This window comes from Piliocolobus tephrosceles, chromosome 10 (genome assembly GCF_002776525.5).
Source record: "Piliocolobus tephrosceles isolate RC106 chromosome 10, ASM277652v3, whole genome shotgun sequence".
Taxonomy (NCBI): Eukaryota; Metazoa; Chordata; class Mammalia; order Primates; family Cercopithecidae; genus Piliocolobus; species Piliocolobus tephrosceles.
Window position 1 is genome coordinate 6,996,463 of NC_045443.1, and position 14,476 is coordinate 7,010,938.

The window sequence follows — 14,476 nt, forward strand, 5'->3', positions numbered from 1 at the left end:
AATTTTTGTATTTTCAGTAGAGATGGGGTATTGCAGCATGTTGACCAGGATGGACTCAATCTCTTGACCTCGTGATCCACCCGCCTCAGCCTCCCAAAGTGCTGGAATTACAGGCATGAGCCACCGTGCCCAGCTCTACAAAAATATGTCAAAAAATTAGCAGAGGCCAGGTGTGTGGCTCATGCCTGTAATCCCAGCACTTTGGGAGGCAGAGGCGAATGGATCGCTTTAGCGCAGGAGTTCAAGACCAGCCTGGGCAACATGGCGAAACCCTGTCTCTACAAAAAAAAAAATTACAAAAATTAGCTGGTCGTGGTAGCTCAAGCCTGTATTTCCAGCTACTCTGGAGGCTGAGGCAGGATAATAGCTTGAGCCCAGGAGGTGGAGTTTGCAGTGAGTCTAGATCGCACCACTGCACTCCAGCCTGGATGACAGAGCAAGACCCCATCTCAAAAAATAAATAAATAAATTAGCTGGGCATAGTGGTGCCTGCTTGTAGTCCCAGGTACTCGGGAGGCTGAAGTGGGAGGACTGCTTGAACCCAGGAGTTTGAGGCTGCAGTGAGCCATGTTCATGCCCCTGCACACCAGCCTGGGCAACAGAGTGAGATCCTGCCTTAAAAAAAAAAAAATGGCTGGGGGTGGTGGCTCATGCCTGTAATCCCAGCACTTTGGGAGGCTGAGGCAGGTGGATCATGAGGTCAGGAGTTCAAGACCAGCTTGGCCAAGATGGTAAAACCCTGTCTCTACTAAAAATGCAAAACTTAGCCAGGTGTGGTGGTGCATGCCTGTAATCCCAGCTACTTGGGAGGCTGAGGCAGAGAACTGCTTGAACCCAGGAGGCGGAACTTGTAGTGAGCTGAGATTGTACCACTACACTCCAGCCTGGGTGACAAAGGGAGACTGTGTCTCAAAATAAAAAAAGAAAGAGGCTGGGCGCGGTGGCTCAAGCCTGTAATCCCAGCACTTTGGGAGGCCGAGACGGGCAGATCACGAGGTCAGGAGATCGAGACCATCCTGGCTAACACGGTGAAACCCCGTCTCTACTAAAAAAATGCAAAAAACTAGCCGGGCGAGGTGGCGGGCGCCTGTAGTCCCAGCTACTCGGGAGGCTGAGGCAGGAGGATGGCGTGAACCCGGGAGGCGGAGCTTGCAGTGAGCTGAGATCCGGCCACTGCACTGCAGCCCGGGCGACAGAGCGAGACTCTGTCTCAAAAAAAAAAAAAAAAGAAAGAGAAAAAGAACAAAAGGAGTAGTTCTGGAGATACAATCTGGTGGAGGTCCCCTTCTTGTCATGGGAGCCCCACAACCACAGGTAATAGGTAGGCCCCATCCTCATGGTGTGATGCAAAGGTATCATAAAGCCCTGCTGACCTCCAAATATGTCCCCCACCTCCAAACTTCCATCCCCTCAAACCACAATCTATCAGAGCCATAGGGACATCAAAGACCATCAGTCTAATCCCCTTACATAGATGCACCTTTTGGGTTAAGGCAGCACTTCCTGAAGACCCCGTGCAGTGCACCTTGGCTAGTTGGGAGGGAGAACACTGAGAACACGTCTGTGTTAACAGTCAACCCGTTAACACGTTTGATTAGATCAGCCCATTGGCATCTGCCTGGCCGTGGGGGATGAGTGGTGTAGGGGTTGAGGTTTAACTGGAAGTGGAAAAAGGGTGTAAACAGTCCCCAGAGCGTCCTCCCTGGGAAGCCCAGGGCTCAGAACCACAGTGGGGGCCTAGAAGGGGAGGGGGAGGACACAGCCTCTGCGAGATGCCCCAGAGTGGGGTCTTCAAGCTTCAAAAAGGGGCACCCCCGGGGTGTAGCAGGCATGTTAGCTGTTTGTCCAGCTCCATCTGAAAAGATCTATTGAAGGTAACTCCTTTCGGCTTTTTACTCTGTTCAGAAGGGTTTTCCAGGGCCCATGCCCACCCTCATCTCTGTCCCCCACCCAAGTCCCCCATTTCTCCAGGGGGATGCTTCCCCTTGTGCTCCCTGTGCAGTTCAATTCGTGACACCCCCATACCTGTGCTCCGTGTTGCTCTGCGCTGCCCCAAGCTGGATTCCGCTGCCTGCTCTGGGCTGGGCTGGGCTGGTAGGACCTGCTCTCCGGGCGGCAGGAGACACACCCACCCCAGCAGATCTCAGCACATCCCTCCCAGCTCAGTGCACTCACCCAACCCCACATGGGCCAAGGACAGAGTGAAGAGGAAGACTTGTCCTCAGAGGCCTTCACAGACTGGCCAGAGAAAAAACCCCAGCAGCTAAGGATACTTAATTCAGCCCCGACTCTTGCTGACTAGGAACTGCCCCCACCCATCGTTCAGATATTCCTGCTGTGTCTGGGAACTCTTCCTGGCACACCTACCGTCTGATGCCAGATGACTAACCCACCAGCCTCTCGCTGTCCTCACCGGTTCCCCCTGGGTGTCTCTCTTCCTTTCCTGGGTCTGCCAGGTGGTTTAGCCCATGCCACTCGTGGCTTGTGCCCCACCCTTCCCGGGGCCCTCTGCATGACAGTGCTCTGCTAGGACCTGCTTCCCACTGAGCACACTTGGCTCCTGCATCAAGCAGTCACTAGGCAGGATGGTTCCTCTTTGCTTAAGTCGGTTTCCCCTCAGCCCCTTGTCTTGTGTCCTTGGGACAGGGGACACAGAGACAAGGGGCCCTGTAGGCACGGGGCTGGGCATGTTGTCCATGCTCAATAAACAGAAACAAGTTCAAGTGTTGTGGTGGTAGGTGGAAAAGGGATTGTGGTGAAGTGAGTTTGGGCAGCTTGGTTAAACACGTTTCTCTACTACCGAGCTCTAGAGGGCCTTTAACATGCTGTGAAATGACAGGCCTCGTGTTGACAATGGAAACTGGGTGAAGGGTACAAGAGGGTGCATTATACCTTTTTTTTTTTTTTCTATTTTTGAGACGGAGTCTTGCTCTGTCGCCCAGGCTGGAGTGCAGTGGCCGGATCTCAGCTCATGGCAAGCTCCGCCTCCCGGGTTTACCCCATTCTCCCGCCTCAGCCTCCCGAGTAGCTGGGACTACGGGCACCCGCCACCTCGCCCGGCTAGTTTTTTGTATTTTTAGTAGAGACGGGGTTTCACCATGTTAGCCAGGATGGTCTCGATCTCCTGACCTCGTGATCCGCCCGTCTCGGCCTCCCAAAGTGCTGGGATTACAGGTGTGAGCCACCGCGCCCGGCCTACTTTTCTATTTTTGTGCATGTTTGAACTCTCATAGTAAGTGAGCTTTAACAAAATGCTGTTAATTACCATGAAGCTACAGAAGGGAGAGAGACTCTGCAGTGTCCCCGGAACATACTTTGGGATATTTCAAGTTATTAAAGGCCAATGCTGGAGTCATACCTCAATGTAGGTTGTTAAGATGCAACCACTTAAACATCCGGATCATCTGGCAAATTCCTGGACACTAAGGGTTTCCTTCCTGTAATCCCAACCCTTTGGGAGGCCGAGGTGGGAACATTGCTTGCGCCCAGGAGTTTGAGACCAACCTGGGCAACATGGAGAGACCCCATCTCTACAAAAAATTTTAAGAATTAGCCACGTAGGCCGGGCGCGGTGGCTCAAGCCTGTAATCCCAGCACTTTGGGAGGCTGAGACAGGCGGATCACAAGGTCAGGAGATCGAGACCATCCTGGCTAATACGGTGAAACCCCATCTCTACTAAAGAATACAAAAAACTAGCCGGGCGACGAGGCGGGCGCCTGTAGTCCCAGCTACTTGGGAGGCGGAGGCAGGAGAATGGCGTAAACCTGGGAGGCGGAGCTTGCAGTGAGCTGAGATCCGGCCACCGCACTCCAGCCTGGGCAACAGAGCCAGACTCCGTCTCAAAAAAAAAAAAAAAAGAATTAGCCACGCATAGTGACACATTCCTGTGGTCACAGGTAACTGAGAGGCTGAGGTAGGAGTATGGCTGGAGCCTAGGAGGTGGAGACTACAGTGGGTGGTGATCACGCCACTGCACTCCAGCCTGGGTGACAGAGCGAAACCCTGTCTCAAAAACAAAAACAAATCAACAACAACAACAACAACAAAACAACCCCAAGGTTTCCTGATCTAGGCTGTAGTTCCTGGTTTTTCCCTTCCTCATAAAGTGCAAGCCACACCCTCCCTATAACCTGGGATTGGTCCCTTTGGACAAGGTCTCATCAGGCTTTGGCCTTTACCCTACAGAGGAACAATACTACACTTGCATCTGACATCATGGGGCTTAGGGCTTCAGAAATGAAGGCACACACCTGCCTTCATGCCCACATCATCCTCAGGGCCCCAGCCTTCTTGGCCTTCCTCAGTTCACCTCTCCGGGTTCTCAGATCTTCTGCTTCTCCTGGCAGATGGCTGCTTCCCTCAGTACCATTCCTACGAGATTCTCTCACCGGCAAGTGGATCCATAAAACCGGGGGCTGGGGACTGACTGCCACGGAGCAGGGTAGCAGTGCTGAGGATGGGGATCCCAACCAAAATAGGCCACACAGGCTGAAGATCAACACTTTATGTAAAGTCATCTTTGAAGGAGGGCGCGGCTCCCGCTGTGGCCCTCTCTGGGACTGCTGCTCCAACCCAAGGAAATGTGAGCAGGGGCCGAGTAACAGACCCAGAAGGCGCAGCCTGAAAGCAAACCGACAGATGGGGTCTAAAAACAATAGAGAATGTGGACAGGTTGGGCTGGGGTGCAGACAGACGAGATGCCAGCTCATCCGAACTGGCCTAGAGTCAAGGTGCTGAACTCCTGGCTCCATCGAAGCACAACTTCCTCACTCTTGCCAGAGCTCAGCACACTGTAGGTCTCATTCTGCAGACATCTCATGCGGGACACCTACACAGGGATTCAGGGCAGACAGTCTGTATCCCAGAGCCAGGCGCCAGGAGTGCGGAGGAGGGGAGGTGTCACAAACCCAAAAGAGAGAGGTGGGCAGGTATGGATGGGCACAGGGCAGAAGAGGGAAGGAGGAAGCTCAAATGTGGGTTTTTAAGGCCAGAGGAGACATCAAGCAGCCCAACCCCTTTCCTGCAGAAACAGGCAGCTGAGGCTTAGCGGGGGAAGTGCCTCATCCCAGGCTACTTGGTGAGTAAGAACAGGAGACAGACCGAGACCGAGACCTCAACGTCCAATTCCCGGCCCAGCTCTTCCTGTGGTGCTCTCAGGGCCCTCCTCTGTTATCCACCACCTGCCTGGGAGGGCCTTGCTTCCTCCAGGACTGGAGGAACGGAGGAGAGCCTGCTGGTGGAGGCCTCTGCCCCAAAGATGCAAGCAGGGAACCGCTTTCCACATCCTAGCTGCTCGCAGAGGGGGCCTCAGAATAGACCAATTGTGGTGACTGATTGAGGGGGTGCTGGGAGAAGGAGGGGCAAGGTAGAGGTACTCACCTTCCGATTCCGGTTTCTCATCAGACACTGCTGGCTTTTGAAGGAACAGTAGTTTGGGTACTGGATATAGTCTGTGTCACAAATCTAAGCCAAGAGCCAGGGAGAGGGAAGGGGATATCAGAAGCCTCACGGGACAGCAGTACTCCAGGGAGTATCTGCTAGGACAGAGCCAGGGGCAGGGTGTGACCCAAGACCCAGGCCTTCCACACACAGGTGGCCCCTCACTCTGCTTTCCCTCTGCCTTTCCCCTCCCATTCTGTCACAGGTTGCTGGGAAGAAGCCAGGAGCCTGGGAGAGTACGAGGCTGCTGGTCAGCTTACTGCGAAAGTGGCTGAGGAAGTGGGAATGGGGCAGGACGGGGCAGATAAGGGTCCAGAACATGGGACAGGGACCCAATTAGTGGCCTGATGTCAAGGATTTTTCTGGTAATGGTAGATGAGGGAAGGAGGAAGAGAATCTCCAATGTGTGATGGTGGTGAGTCACTTCCTTCTTTGGCCCTCGCCTCCCCATTCCAGATCAAGGGGCCTAGGGACAAGAGCTGGACATAGGCCCCTCGGCTCAGCTACTTGCTTCAGCTGCCCTTACTTTTCCTTGCCCTGGTTTTCCCTGCTACCTACAGAAGGAGAGGCCTGGCTCTTGGCAACAACAGGTCCTGCCACAGGGAAGGTAACTCAGGGGAATGGGGAGCCAAGTTGATTTTACTGAGCAGGGAAGGCACTGGAAGAGCTGGGACGAGCCCGTCAGGCTGAGGCCAGGAAGTCTTGGATTACAGGGTTGGGCCGTGGTGCACGTGTCAGTCATTTCTTGTAGAGATGACTAACTTTGGCTGAGTGGAAGTGACTTGATCACCGCCACTCAGCAAGCACCTGGCAAAGCTGGGACCAGAACCTCTAGCTCCTGTGCTTTCTCAGCCCTCCAGGTCCCCACTCCTTTGCCTGCTCTATTGGTGGAGGGTGGGTGGGGTGCAATGGTCTGTTGGAGAGAGGCAGGACGTTCAGTGAGGACTGGTTCTCAGAAGCCAGGGGCCCAAGCTCCCTTCCACAAACTAGGGCTACCTACAGCAAGTAATTGCAAGGAATGGGGTGAGGGTGGGGATGGGGCTGAGCTTTGGGGAAAGGTTCTGACCTTGGTGGGGAAATCCCCATCCTGGAAACTAAGGAACTCAGTCTGGAGCCACCCAGAGACTCGAATATCTTCACAGCCCTTCGTGGCAAGCCGGGCACACCAGAAGTCCATGCGGAGCCCACCGTACAAATCCAGCCCGTAAAAGTGGCCTGATTCTGGGGACCCTACCTGTGGCACAGGAGATAGGGAGAGGAGCATGCCCCTCCCCTCCTGCTGGCCTCCTCCCACCCCGCTCCCGCCACCCAGTTCTGCCTTTCCCACTGCAGGCTGCCGGGCTAGGTACCTGGTTGCCAATGGACAGGCTCTGGGAGGCAAGCAAGGGGCTGACAAAGGGTGTCTTGTGGGAGGTGTCACATTGTTGCCGCTGCAGGCTGGCCTCTGAGTGGCATTGCTCCAGCTTCAGGGAGCAGAAGTCACAGAGGGCACAGGTAGACAAGTGTCGCCGCCCAAGGCTGTCACAGACCTGGGGCAGGAGAATGGGTGAGGCTGAAGCTGAGAGTCAGCGGCCTGCCTTCTCCCATGCCTCAGCCCTCCAGGGTGGCCCTGCAGAATGTCTTTGCATTTAGCCTCTTCCAAAAGCTTCTCTGGTTTTCTACTTGTCCTCCTCCTCAAGGGTTCCTCAAGGACCTTGCCTTAGCTATTGCTTCACCTTCTTCCTGGATGATTGATCTACTCCTAGGTAATCATCTGTCTGCCGGTGACACCCAAATCTTTATCGCCAGCTCTCTTTCCTGGGCTCCAAATCCTCATTGCCAGTGCCTGACAGATGCCTGTGATCGGGTGATCTTACACTTACCCCAACTTAGCCTATCTGAAAAGAATTCATAACCCTCCCCTGCCACCTGCTAATGATAATGCTAATATTTACAAAGAGGTGACACGGTGCCAGCACTATGGTTACGCATGCTCCCATTTCCTTTAGTCTTCACGAGAACCCTATAATAGCAGAGGTATTAATACTACTCTCATTTACTGACAAGGAAACTGACTCTCAGTGAGGTTGAGTAAGTTGCTCAAAGCCACCTATCAGATGGGGAAGCTGGGACATGGGTCCAGGTCCTTCCAACTCTAAAACCTATGCTCTACCCAAGTACCGGGGTTGGAAACCTCCAAGTTCTTGGAAGCTATTCTTCAGAGTGGAGTTGCCAACCTCCCAGCTGGATCCTGCCCCCAGCTTCCTCAGCACTAGCAGGAGATCTTGCTAAGCAGCATCTTTAGTCAATCCCGTGGTCCTCCTTCCCCCACTGTGGGCACAGCCTGTCACAGTGCATGAAATCTCCTACAGCACCTTGCCTGCTCCTCCCACATAAGGGAGGTATCACGTTCCTGACCAGAAATCTTGACTGGATTCCCCTTTCCTACCAAATTAAGTGCAAATGCTCATGCTGCCATTCAAGAGTTTTCGCATAATGACCCTGTTGTCTCTTTGACTCTGTCTTCTGCTGCTCTGCTCCAGGTAAAAGGGATGCACCCCTTCCTGTCCTCTTACCTACGCCATCAAATCCAGTGAGCTCCCCTCCATAAAACCCCGAACTTCTTACATTTTGTTTAAGAACCTCACCTACCACACTCCTTATGTAATATTACTGTATCCATATTAAGCCCCTCATGGGTTCTTGGCCCCTTAAGAGCAGAAACAGTGTGCCCATTGTTAGCATACTAATTTCACTCATGAAATTTCTCCTCTTCTTTGGGCCAGACACGGGGGCTCATGCCTGTCATTCCAGCGGAGTGGAAGTGGCTGAGACGGATTCCTTGAGCCCAGGAGTTTGAGATCAGCCTGGGCAACATGGTGAGACCCTGTCTCTACAAAGAAATACAAAAAATTAGCCAGGTGTAGTGGCGCATGCCACTAGTCCCAGCTATTGGAGAGGCTGAGGTAGGAAAATCACCTGAGCCTGGGAAGTCAAGGATGCAGTGAGCTGTGATCACACCACTGCACCCCAGCCCGGGTGACGGAGTGAGACACTATCTCAAAAAAATAAGAAAAAAGAAAAAAAAAAGAAAAAGAAATTTATTTTTATTTACTTTTTATTTTTTTGAGACGGAGTCTTGCTGTGTCTCCTGGGCTGGAGTGCAGTGGCCGGATCTCAGCTCACTGCAAGCTCCGCCTCCCGGGTTCACGCCATTCTCCTGCCTCAGCCTCCGGAGTAGCTGGGACTACAGGCGCCCACCACCTCGCCCGGCTAGTTTTTTGTATTTTTAGTAGAGACGGGGTTTCACCGTGTTAGCCAGGATGGTCTCGATCTCCTGACCTCATGATCCGCCCGTCTCGGCCTCCCAAAGTGCTGGGATTACAGGCTTGAGCCACCGCGCCCGGCCTAGAAAAAGAAATTTATACTCTTCTTTGCATCAGAGCCTTTGCACATACTATTCCCTCTATCAGGAATCTTCTACCAAGCCCCTTCTTTTGCCTGGATTCACTTCTTTCATCTTCAGGTCTCGGTTTAAACATCAGTTCTTCTTGGAAGCGCCTCTGATCCTCCCAAACACGGAGAGTTGTCCCCAACCCACCCCATCTGCTCTCTCTGTACTTTGTGCATATCCCTGCTACAGCACTGATCCCATCGCACCATCCTGCATATTTCCTTGTCTCTCTCCTGGCCTAGATTCCAAGAGGACAGAGGACTGGCTCTATTGCACATCCTGCTAACATCTTAAATATCTAGTAGAGTTTGTCCCCAATCAGTGTTTGTTGAACAAACAGATGAATGGATGGTATCTGAGCTCTCTAGAAATATTTGCTAAATTGTATTATTTGTGAAAATCTAAAGTATATTTTCCTGGGAATAGACTTGCTGGTTGTTGAGGATACATTGAGACTGGAATCTCTTTACAGGTTCCCTGGAATGGGTTCTATGAACTCTCTGGAAAGAAGAAGAGCTGCATCTAAGGCAAAGCTAGGAAGATGGTGAGCTGGATCAAGAATCAAAAGTTGACTCAGGGCTGGGCATGGTGGCTCATGCCTGTAATCCCAGTATTTTGGGAGGCTGAGGCAGGAGGATTGGTTGAGCCCAGGAGTTCTAGACCAACACAGGCAACAAAGCGAGACCCCATCTCTACAAAATATAAAAATAATTAGCCAGGCATGGTGACACATGCCTGTAGTCCCAGCTACTCAAGAGGCTGAGATGAGAGGATCACTTGAGCCCAGATTGTCAAGGCTACAATGAGCCATGATCGCATCACTTCCGTCCAGCCTTATAGAGTGAGACCCTGTCTCAAAAAAAAAAAAAAAAAAAAAGGCCGGGCGCGGTGGCTCAAGCCTGTAATCCCAGCACTTTGGGAGGCCGAGATGGGCGGATCACGAGGTCAGGAGATCGAGACCATCCTGGCTAATACGGTGAAACCCCGTCTCTACTAAAAAAATACAAAAAACTAGCCGGGCGAGGTGGCGGGCGCCTGTAGTCCCAGCTACTCAGGAGGCTGAGGCAGGAGAATGGCGGGAACCCGGGAGGCGGAGCTTGCAGTGAGCTGAGATCCGGCCACTGCACTCCCGCCTGGGTGACAGAGCCAGACTCCGTCTCAAAAAAAAAAAAAAAGAGTGAAATCTGGAAGCCTGGCAATTCAGGGAGGTGAAGAATAAATTCTAGACTGGAGTGGATTCCAGACTGGGTCTTAAGCCTTCCTCCTTTAAGGTGGACTGGTAATGTCCTTCCTAAGAAAAGAGTCCCACTTGGAGAGAATCTCTCCAGCTATGTCTCATGCTTCTCCTGCCCATTCCTCCACTCCCATAGCCTAGCATAGTGCCTGGCCAAGAGGATGCCCACTGGCATGTATCCATTAGAGAGTACGGCAGGCATACCGGCTTCCCGAAACCAAGGATCTCCTCCTCCATGTACTTCCAGGCCTTGGCTGTGGGGGTTATGATGCAGGTATTCTCCACAATCGAATAGCACAGCACCAGCAAGGCCTCTGTATGGGGCAGCTGCAGGAGGCTGCAAGAAGACAGCACTGAGGGCTGGGGCAGGAAACTACATCCAGTCTCCTCCCCTTCCCTTAGTGTCTGCTTTGGTCACACACATTCAGTACGCTCAGCATGGGGCCTTAGAGGCCTCTGGACAAATCGCCTACTTTTACAAATGAGGAACTGAGGACCCGAAAGGAGAAATAACTTTCTCAGGATTGCAATGCTAAACAGACCAGAACCCAAGTCAGGATTGCAATGCTAAACAGGGCAGAGACAAGACCAGAACCCAAGTCTACTAGTTCCAGGTACAAGGCGTACATGGAGAATAAGCATTTGAGCAGTGCTTAAGCCAACAGTGGGCACAGAATGGGTGAGGCAGGAAGTTGCCAGCTGTGCCTGAAGCCCAGACAGGTCTGAGCGGATCTGGAGGCTGAAGCCAGGAAAATGGGCTTCTCATTCCCAAGGAAGGCAGAAGGGAGGGCAGGGTGGATGACAGAGTCAAAACTTCCTATACCTGCCAGGGTTTTGGTTTCTCCAGTAGGAGTTCTCATCATATATTTCATTCATTTCATCCATTTCCTGGGCTGACCGGATGAGCTCCTGGATGTTCTCCATCATCATAGGAGTAGACTCTACTTCTCGTACCCGGGGAATGAAGGAGGAAGGGTTAGAAGATAAAGATTCAGAGTGAAACTTGGGCTCTGAGTCTGTCTGAACCTGAGACACAGCCTCCAGTCCCTCCTTAGTCCCCTGTCCTTCTTCCTGCTTTCCTTCCTCTTCCTGTTCCTCTTCTTGCTCTTCTGGTTCCCGCCCCTCTTCCTGCCTGTGTTCTTGCATCGGCTCCTGCCTGTGCTCTACTCCTTGCTCTTGTCTGTGCTCTGGCGTTTGCTCCTGGCCTCCCAGGGACAAGGAGGATTGCAGGAGCTCTTCCACGTTGTTGCTGAGCCTCTCAGGCCAGGGCTGGAAGGCCTGGCGTTCTGTCACTACAGCAGGGTTTAGAGAGACGGGAAAGAGACAGTCAGGCTTCTGGCCCCTGAGTGTCTTTGTTCACAGAGGGACACACACATAAACAAAGCAGACCAAGTCACACTTACACACACAGAAAAACACAGAAAAGAATGTAAGTATCAAACTAAAAGAACATTACCACGGCAACTGTAAGGTTGGTGGTATGCGTCACCTTCCCACCTCCCTGGCAAGCACTCCTCCTTCCCTAACTTCCACCTCAAATACCACCTTTTGTCCCTCTCCCTTAGGAAACACCAAGTATGCTGGTGAAAGGAGTAGCTAGCAGCAAATCCTTTCTAAAGTGAAGAGGTTAGCTTATAAACGGCCCAGAGTCTTCCAATGCAACGATGTCTTTGGAATTGGGAAAAATGGATTCAGGGCAAAATTGTAAGTAATGGCAGAAGAGATTCTGGTCCAGGAGAGCCCTAACTTGCATTCATAAAAAGCTGACACTCCTTCGAGTAAACAGCTGTCTGCCGGCGTCCCCTTCCCACCCAACATGTTTCCCATTTCCCTGCCTTGGATGCCTTACCTTGTGGGCTCTGGGAATTGTGGGAGGAGTAGCTGGTGGTCTCCCAGCTGCTGAGAGGGTCTCACCTGTGAAGTGGGGTGAGATGGGGGAGGTCATCGTGGTGGGCAAGACTTCAGCTGGAGCGTCTATCTCCTTGAGAGTGTTAGGTGAGAGAACAGAGACTGGCTGGGAGCACAGGACTCTCTGCAGGAAGAGAAGGAAAATGGGAAAGGCTTTCCCAAAGGGCAGACTTCTGCTCCGGCTGGTTCTTCCACCTCTTTTCCAGCATGTCTTATCTCTCACGGTTTCTAGGCAGGGATAAAGGGACATGGTCCCTGCTGGAACCCTCTAGACCTGAGAAAGGGTTCTTTCAGAAGATGAACCTCTGTTTGTCTGGGCCACAACCCTGCCGTCACTTTTGCATTTGACTCAAAATCACTGACCTGTTTGAAGAAACAGGAGAGCTTATCTCTTTGCCTCTTTCCATCCCTCTTCCCTACTTTTTTTTTTTTTGACGGAGTCTCGCTCTGTCACCCAGGCTGGAGTGCGGTGGTGTGATCTTGGCTCACTGCAAGCTCTGCCTCCCAGGTTCACGCCATTCTCCTGCCTCAGCTTCCTGAGTAGCTGGGACTACAGGTGCCCGCCACCACGCCCGGCTAATTTTTGGTATTTTTAGTAGAGACGGGGTTTCACCGTGTTAGCCAGGATGGTCTCGATCTCCTGACCTCATGATCAGCCTGCTTCGGCTTCCCAAAGTGCTGGGATTACACGTGTGAACCACCGCGCCCGGCCCTGTTTTTTTTTTGTTTGAGACAGAGTCTCGCTCTGCCACCCAGGATAGGGTGCAGTGGCATGATCTCGGCTTACTGCAACCTCTGCCTCCCTGGTTCAAGCAATTCTCCTGCCTCAGCCTCCCGAGTAGCTGGGATGACAGTCGCCCATCACCAAGCCCGGCTAATTTTTTTTTTTTTTTTTTTTTGATTTTTAGTAGAGACAGGGTTTCACCATGTTGGCCAGACTGTTCTCGAACTCCTGACTTCAGGTGATCTGCCCACCTTGGGCTCCCAAAGTGCTGAGATTATAGGGATGAACCACCATGCCCGGTCTCTTCTCTACTTTTCTTGCAGTAACAGAATTGTTCAGTCTGAATGTCCAAGGTGAGACTGTATTCATATATAATCTGGGTAAATGACTGGCAAAATGGCAGGGAAGGAGGAGCTAAGGATGACTCTCCTGGAACCTTCCTCAACTCCCCACTGCTGCCGCCTCTCCCTTGGCCCTGGGGCACCAAATCCAACCTTTGTCCTGGACCTCACCTTGGCATAGTAGATGTGGTTGGAGCAACGGTACTGAGTAAACTGGCAGAAAGATTCAAACCAGGAGGCATAAGGCAGGTTGGAGCAGACAGCACCTGAGAAAGGGCAGGGGTGGAGAAGAGGAACCCACGGGGAGCTTGGGGTGGGGCTGCGGGCCATGGACTCCACGCCATGGGGAGGGTGGACACCGGGAGGGTGGAGAGTACGAGCTCACGGTGAGGTGCCAGCCATGCCCTTCCTCGCCTCACATGAGCACAGGGGTTTTTGCCCTGAGTTTTGGGTGAACACTCGGGTGCCTCGGTTTCCCCCCAGCCTGGCCCTCACCATCGGGCACTAAGCCGTGGTTTTCATATTGGTCGAGCTGGACGAGTGTGGGATTCCGGCAGCCATGGGTTGCACGGAGACGGCAGGTAGTCTCTGCCTTCCAGGTTGGAGTCAGCAGTGCGAAGAAGTGCTCGTATTCGGTGGGAGAGAGAGGGCTGCCTGGAGTGGAGGCCGGAGTCGAATCCTGGGCTGGGGCAGGTGCCAGAGGCAGGAGCAGCACTGCGGAGCGGGCGAACGGACCATGGAAGGACAGAACCCCAAAACCCGCTCCGAGACCAGGGCAGACAGACCCAGACTGGCAAATTAGGAACGGGGTGCGGGTTACCCCTGCTGACGAGGGTGGGGGGATTCTAGAGACAGAGGCCAAGGTCCAGCCGCTGGCGGGGGGAGATGGGAGGATCCCAGGAGCTAGGGAGCCGACCCAGCGCGACCACCACGAGGAAGCGTTCCAGAAACCGTAAAAGCAAGCAGAGCTCTCGGGAGGGAGAGGACTGAGCCCGGGGAGAGTCTATTGGAGCAGGTGGAAACCTCTCACCCTTCAAGAGTGAGGGAAGGAAGCCAGCGGCTGGCTTCCTCATGGCCGCAGAAGATCCGCCCAGTTCGGGGACCCAAGCCGCCTCTAACGGGCCGAGCCGCAGAGCCTCTAGTGGGCCGAGCAGGCGCGGGGCGGGGCGCACGCGGGCACCGCCCACGCGTCACAAAGAGCGGGCGGGGGGGGGGGGCCTCGACAGCCGGGTTCTCAGGGCCCTCAAGTGGCCTGAGCCCATCGAGATGGTAGGGATGGCAAAAGCTATCTTCACTTAGCGTCTATTTCTCTTTCTTTTCTTTTCCTCTTTCTCGCTTTCTCTTTCTTTTCTTTCTTTCTTTCTCTCTCTCTCCTCTCCTCCTCTCTCTCTCTCTC

At 53.1% G+C, this 14,476-nt stretch overlaps 1 protein-coding gene across 2 annotated transcripts; it reads right to left on the minus strand.

The window, feature by feature from the left end:
* Positions 1-4,490: 4,490 nt before the first annotated feature.
* Positions 4,491-14,316, minus strand: ACRBP (acrosin binding protein). 2 transcript variants are annotated; one of them, XM_023232447.3, is made up of 10 exons: positions 14,111-14,309; positions 13,576-13,794; positions 13,252-13,346; positions 12,022-12,139; positions 10,931-11,399; positions 10,312-10,444; positions 6,790-6,969; positions 6,507-6,674; positions 5,381-5,464; positions 4,491-4,829 (listed from the first exon to the last, which is right to left on the minus strand). In XM_023232447.3, exons 1-10 carry the CDS (start codon positions 14,151-14,153, stop codon positions 4,707-4,709), a joined length of 1,632 nt encoding a protein of 543 aa, XP_023088215.2. In that variant the 5' UTR covers positions 14,154-14,309; the 3' UTR covers positions 4,491-4,706. The 2 variants fall into 2 exon arrangements, with proteins under 2 accessions (XP_023088215.2, XP_023088216.2); XM_023232448.2 differs by lacking the exon at positions 6,507-6,674 and having other exon boundaries at positions 14,111-14,316.
* Positions 14,317-14,476: the final 160 nt, after the last annotated feature.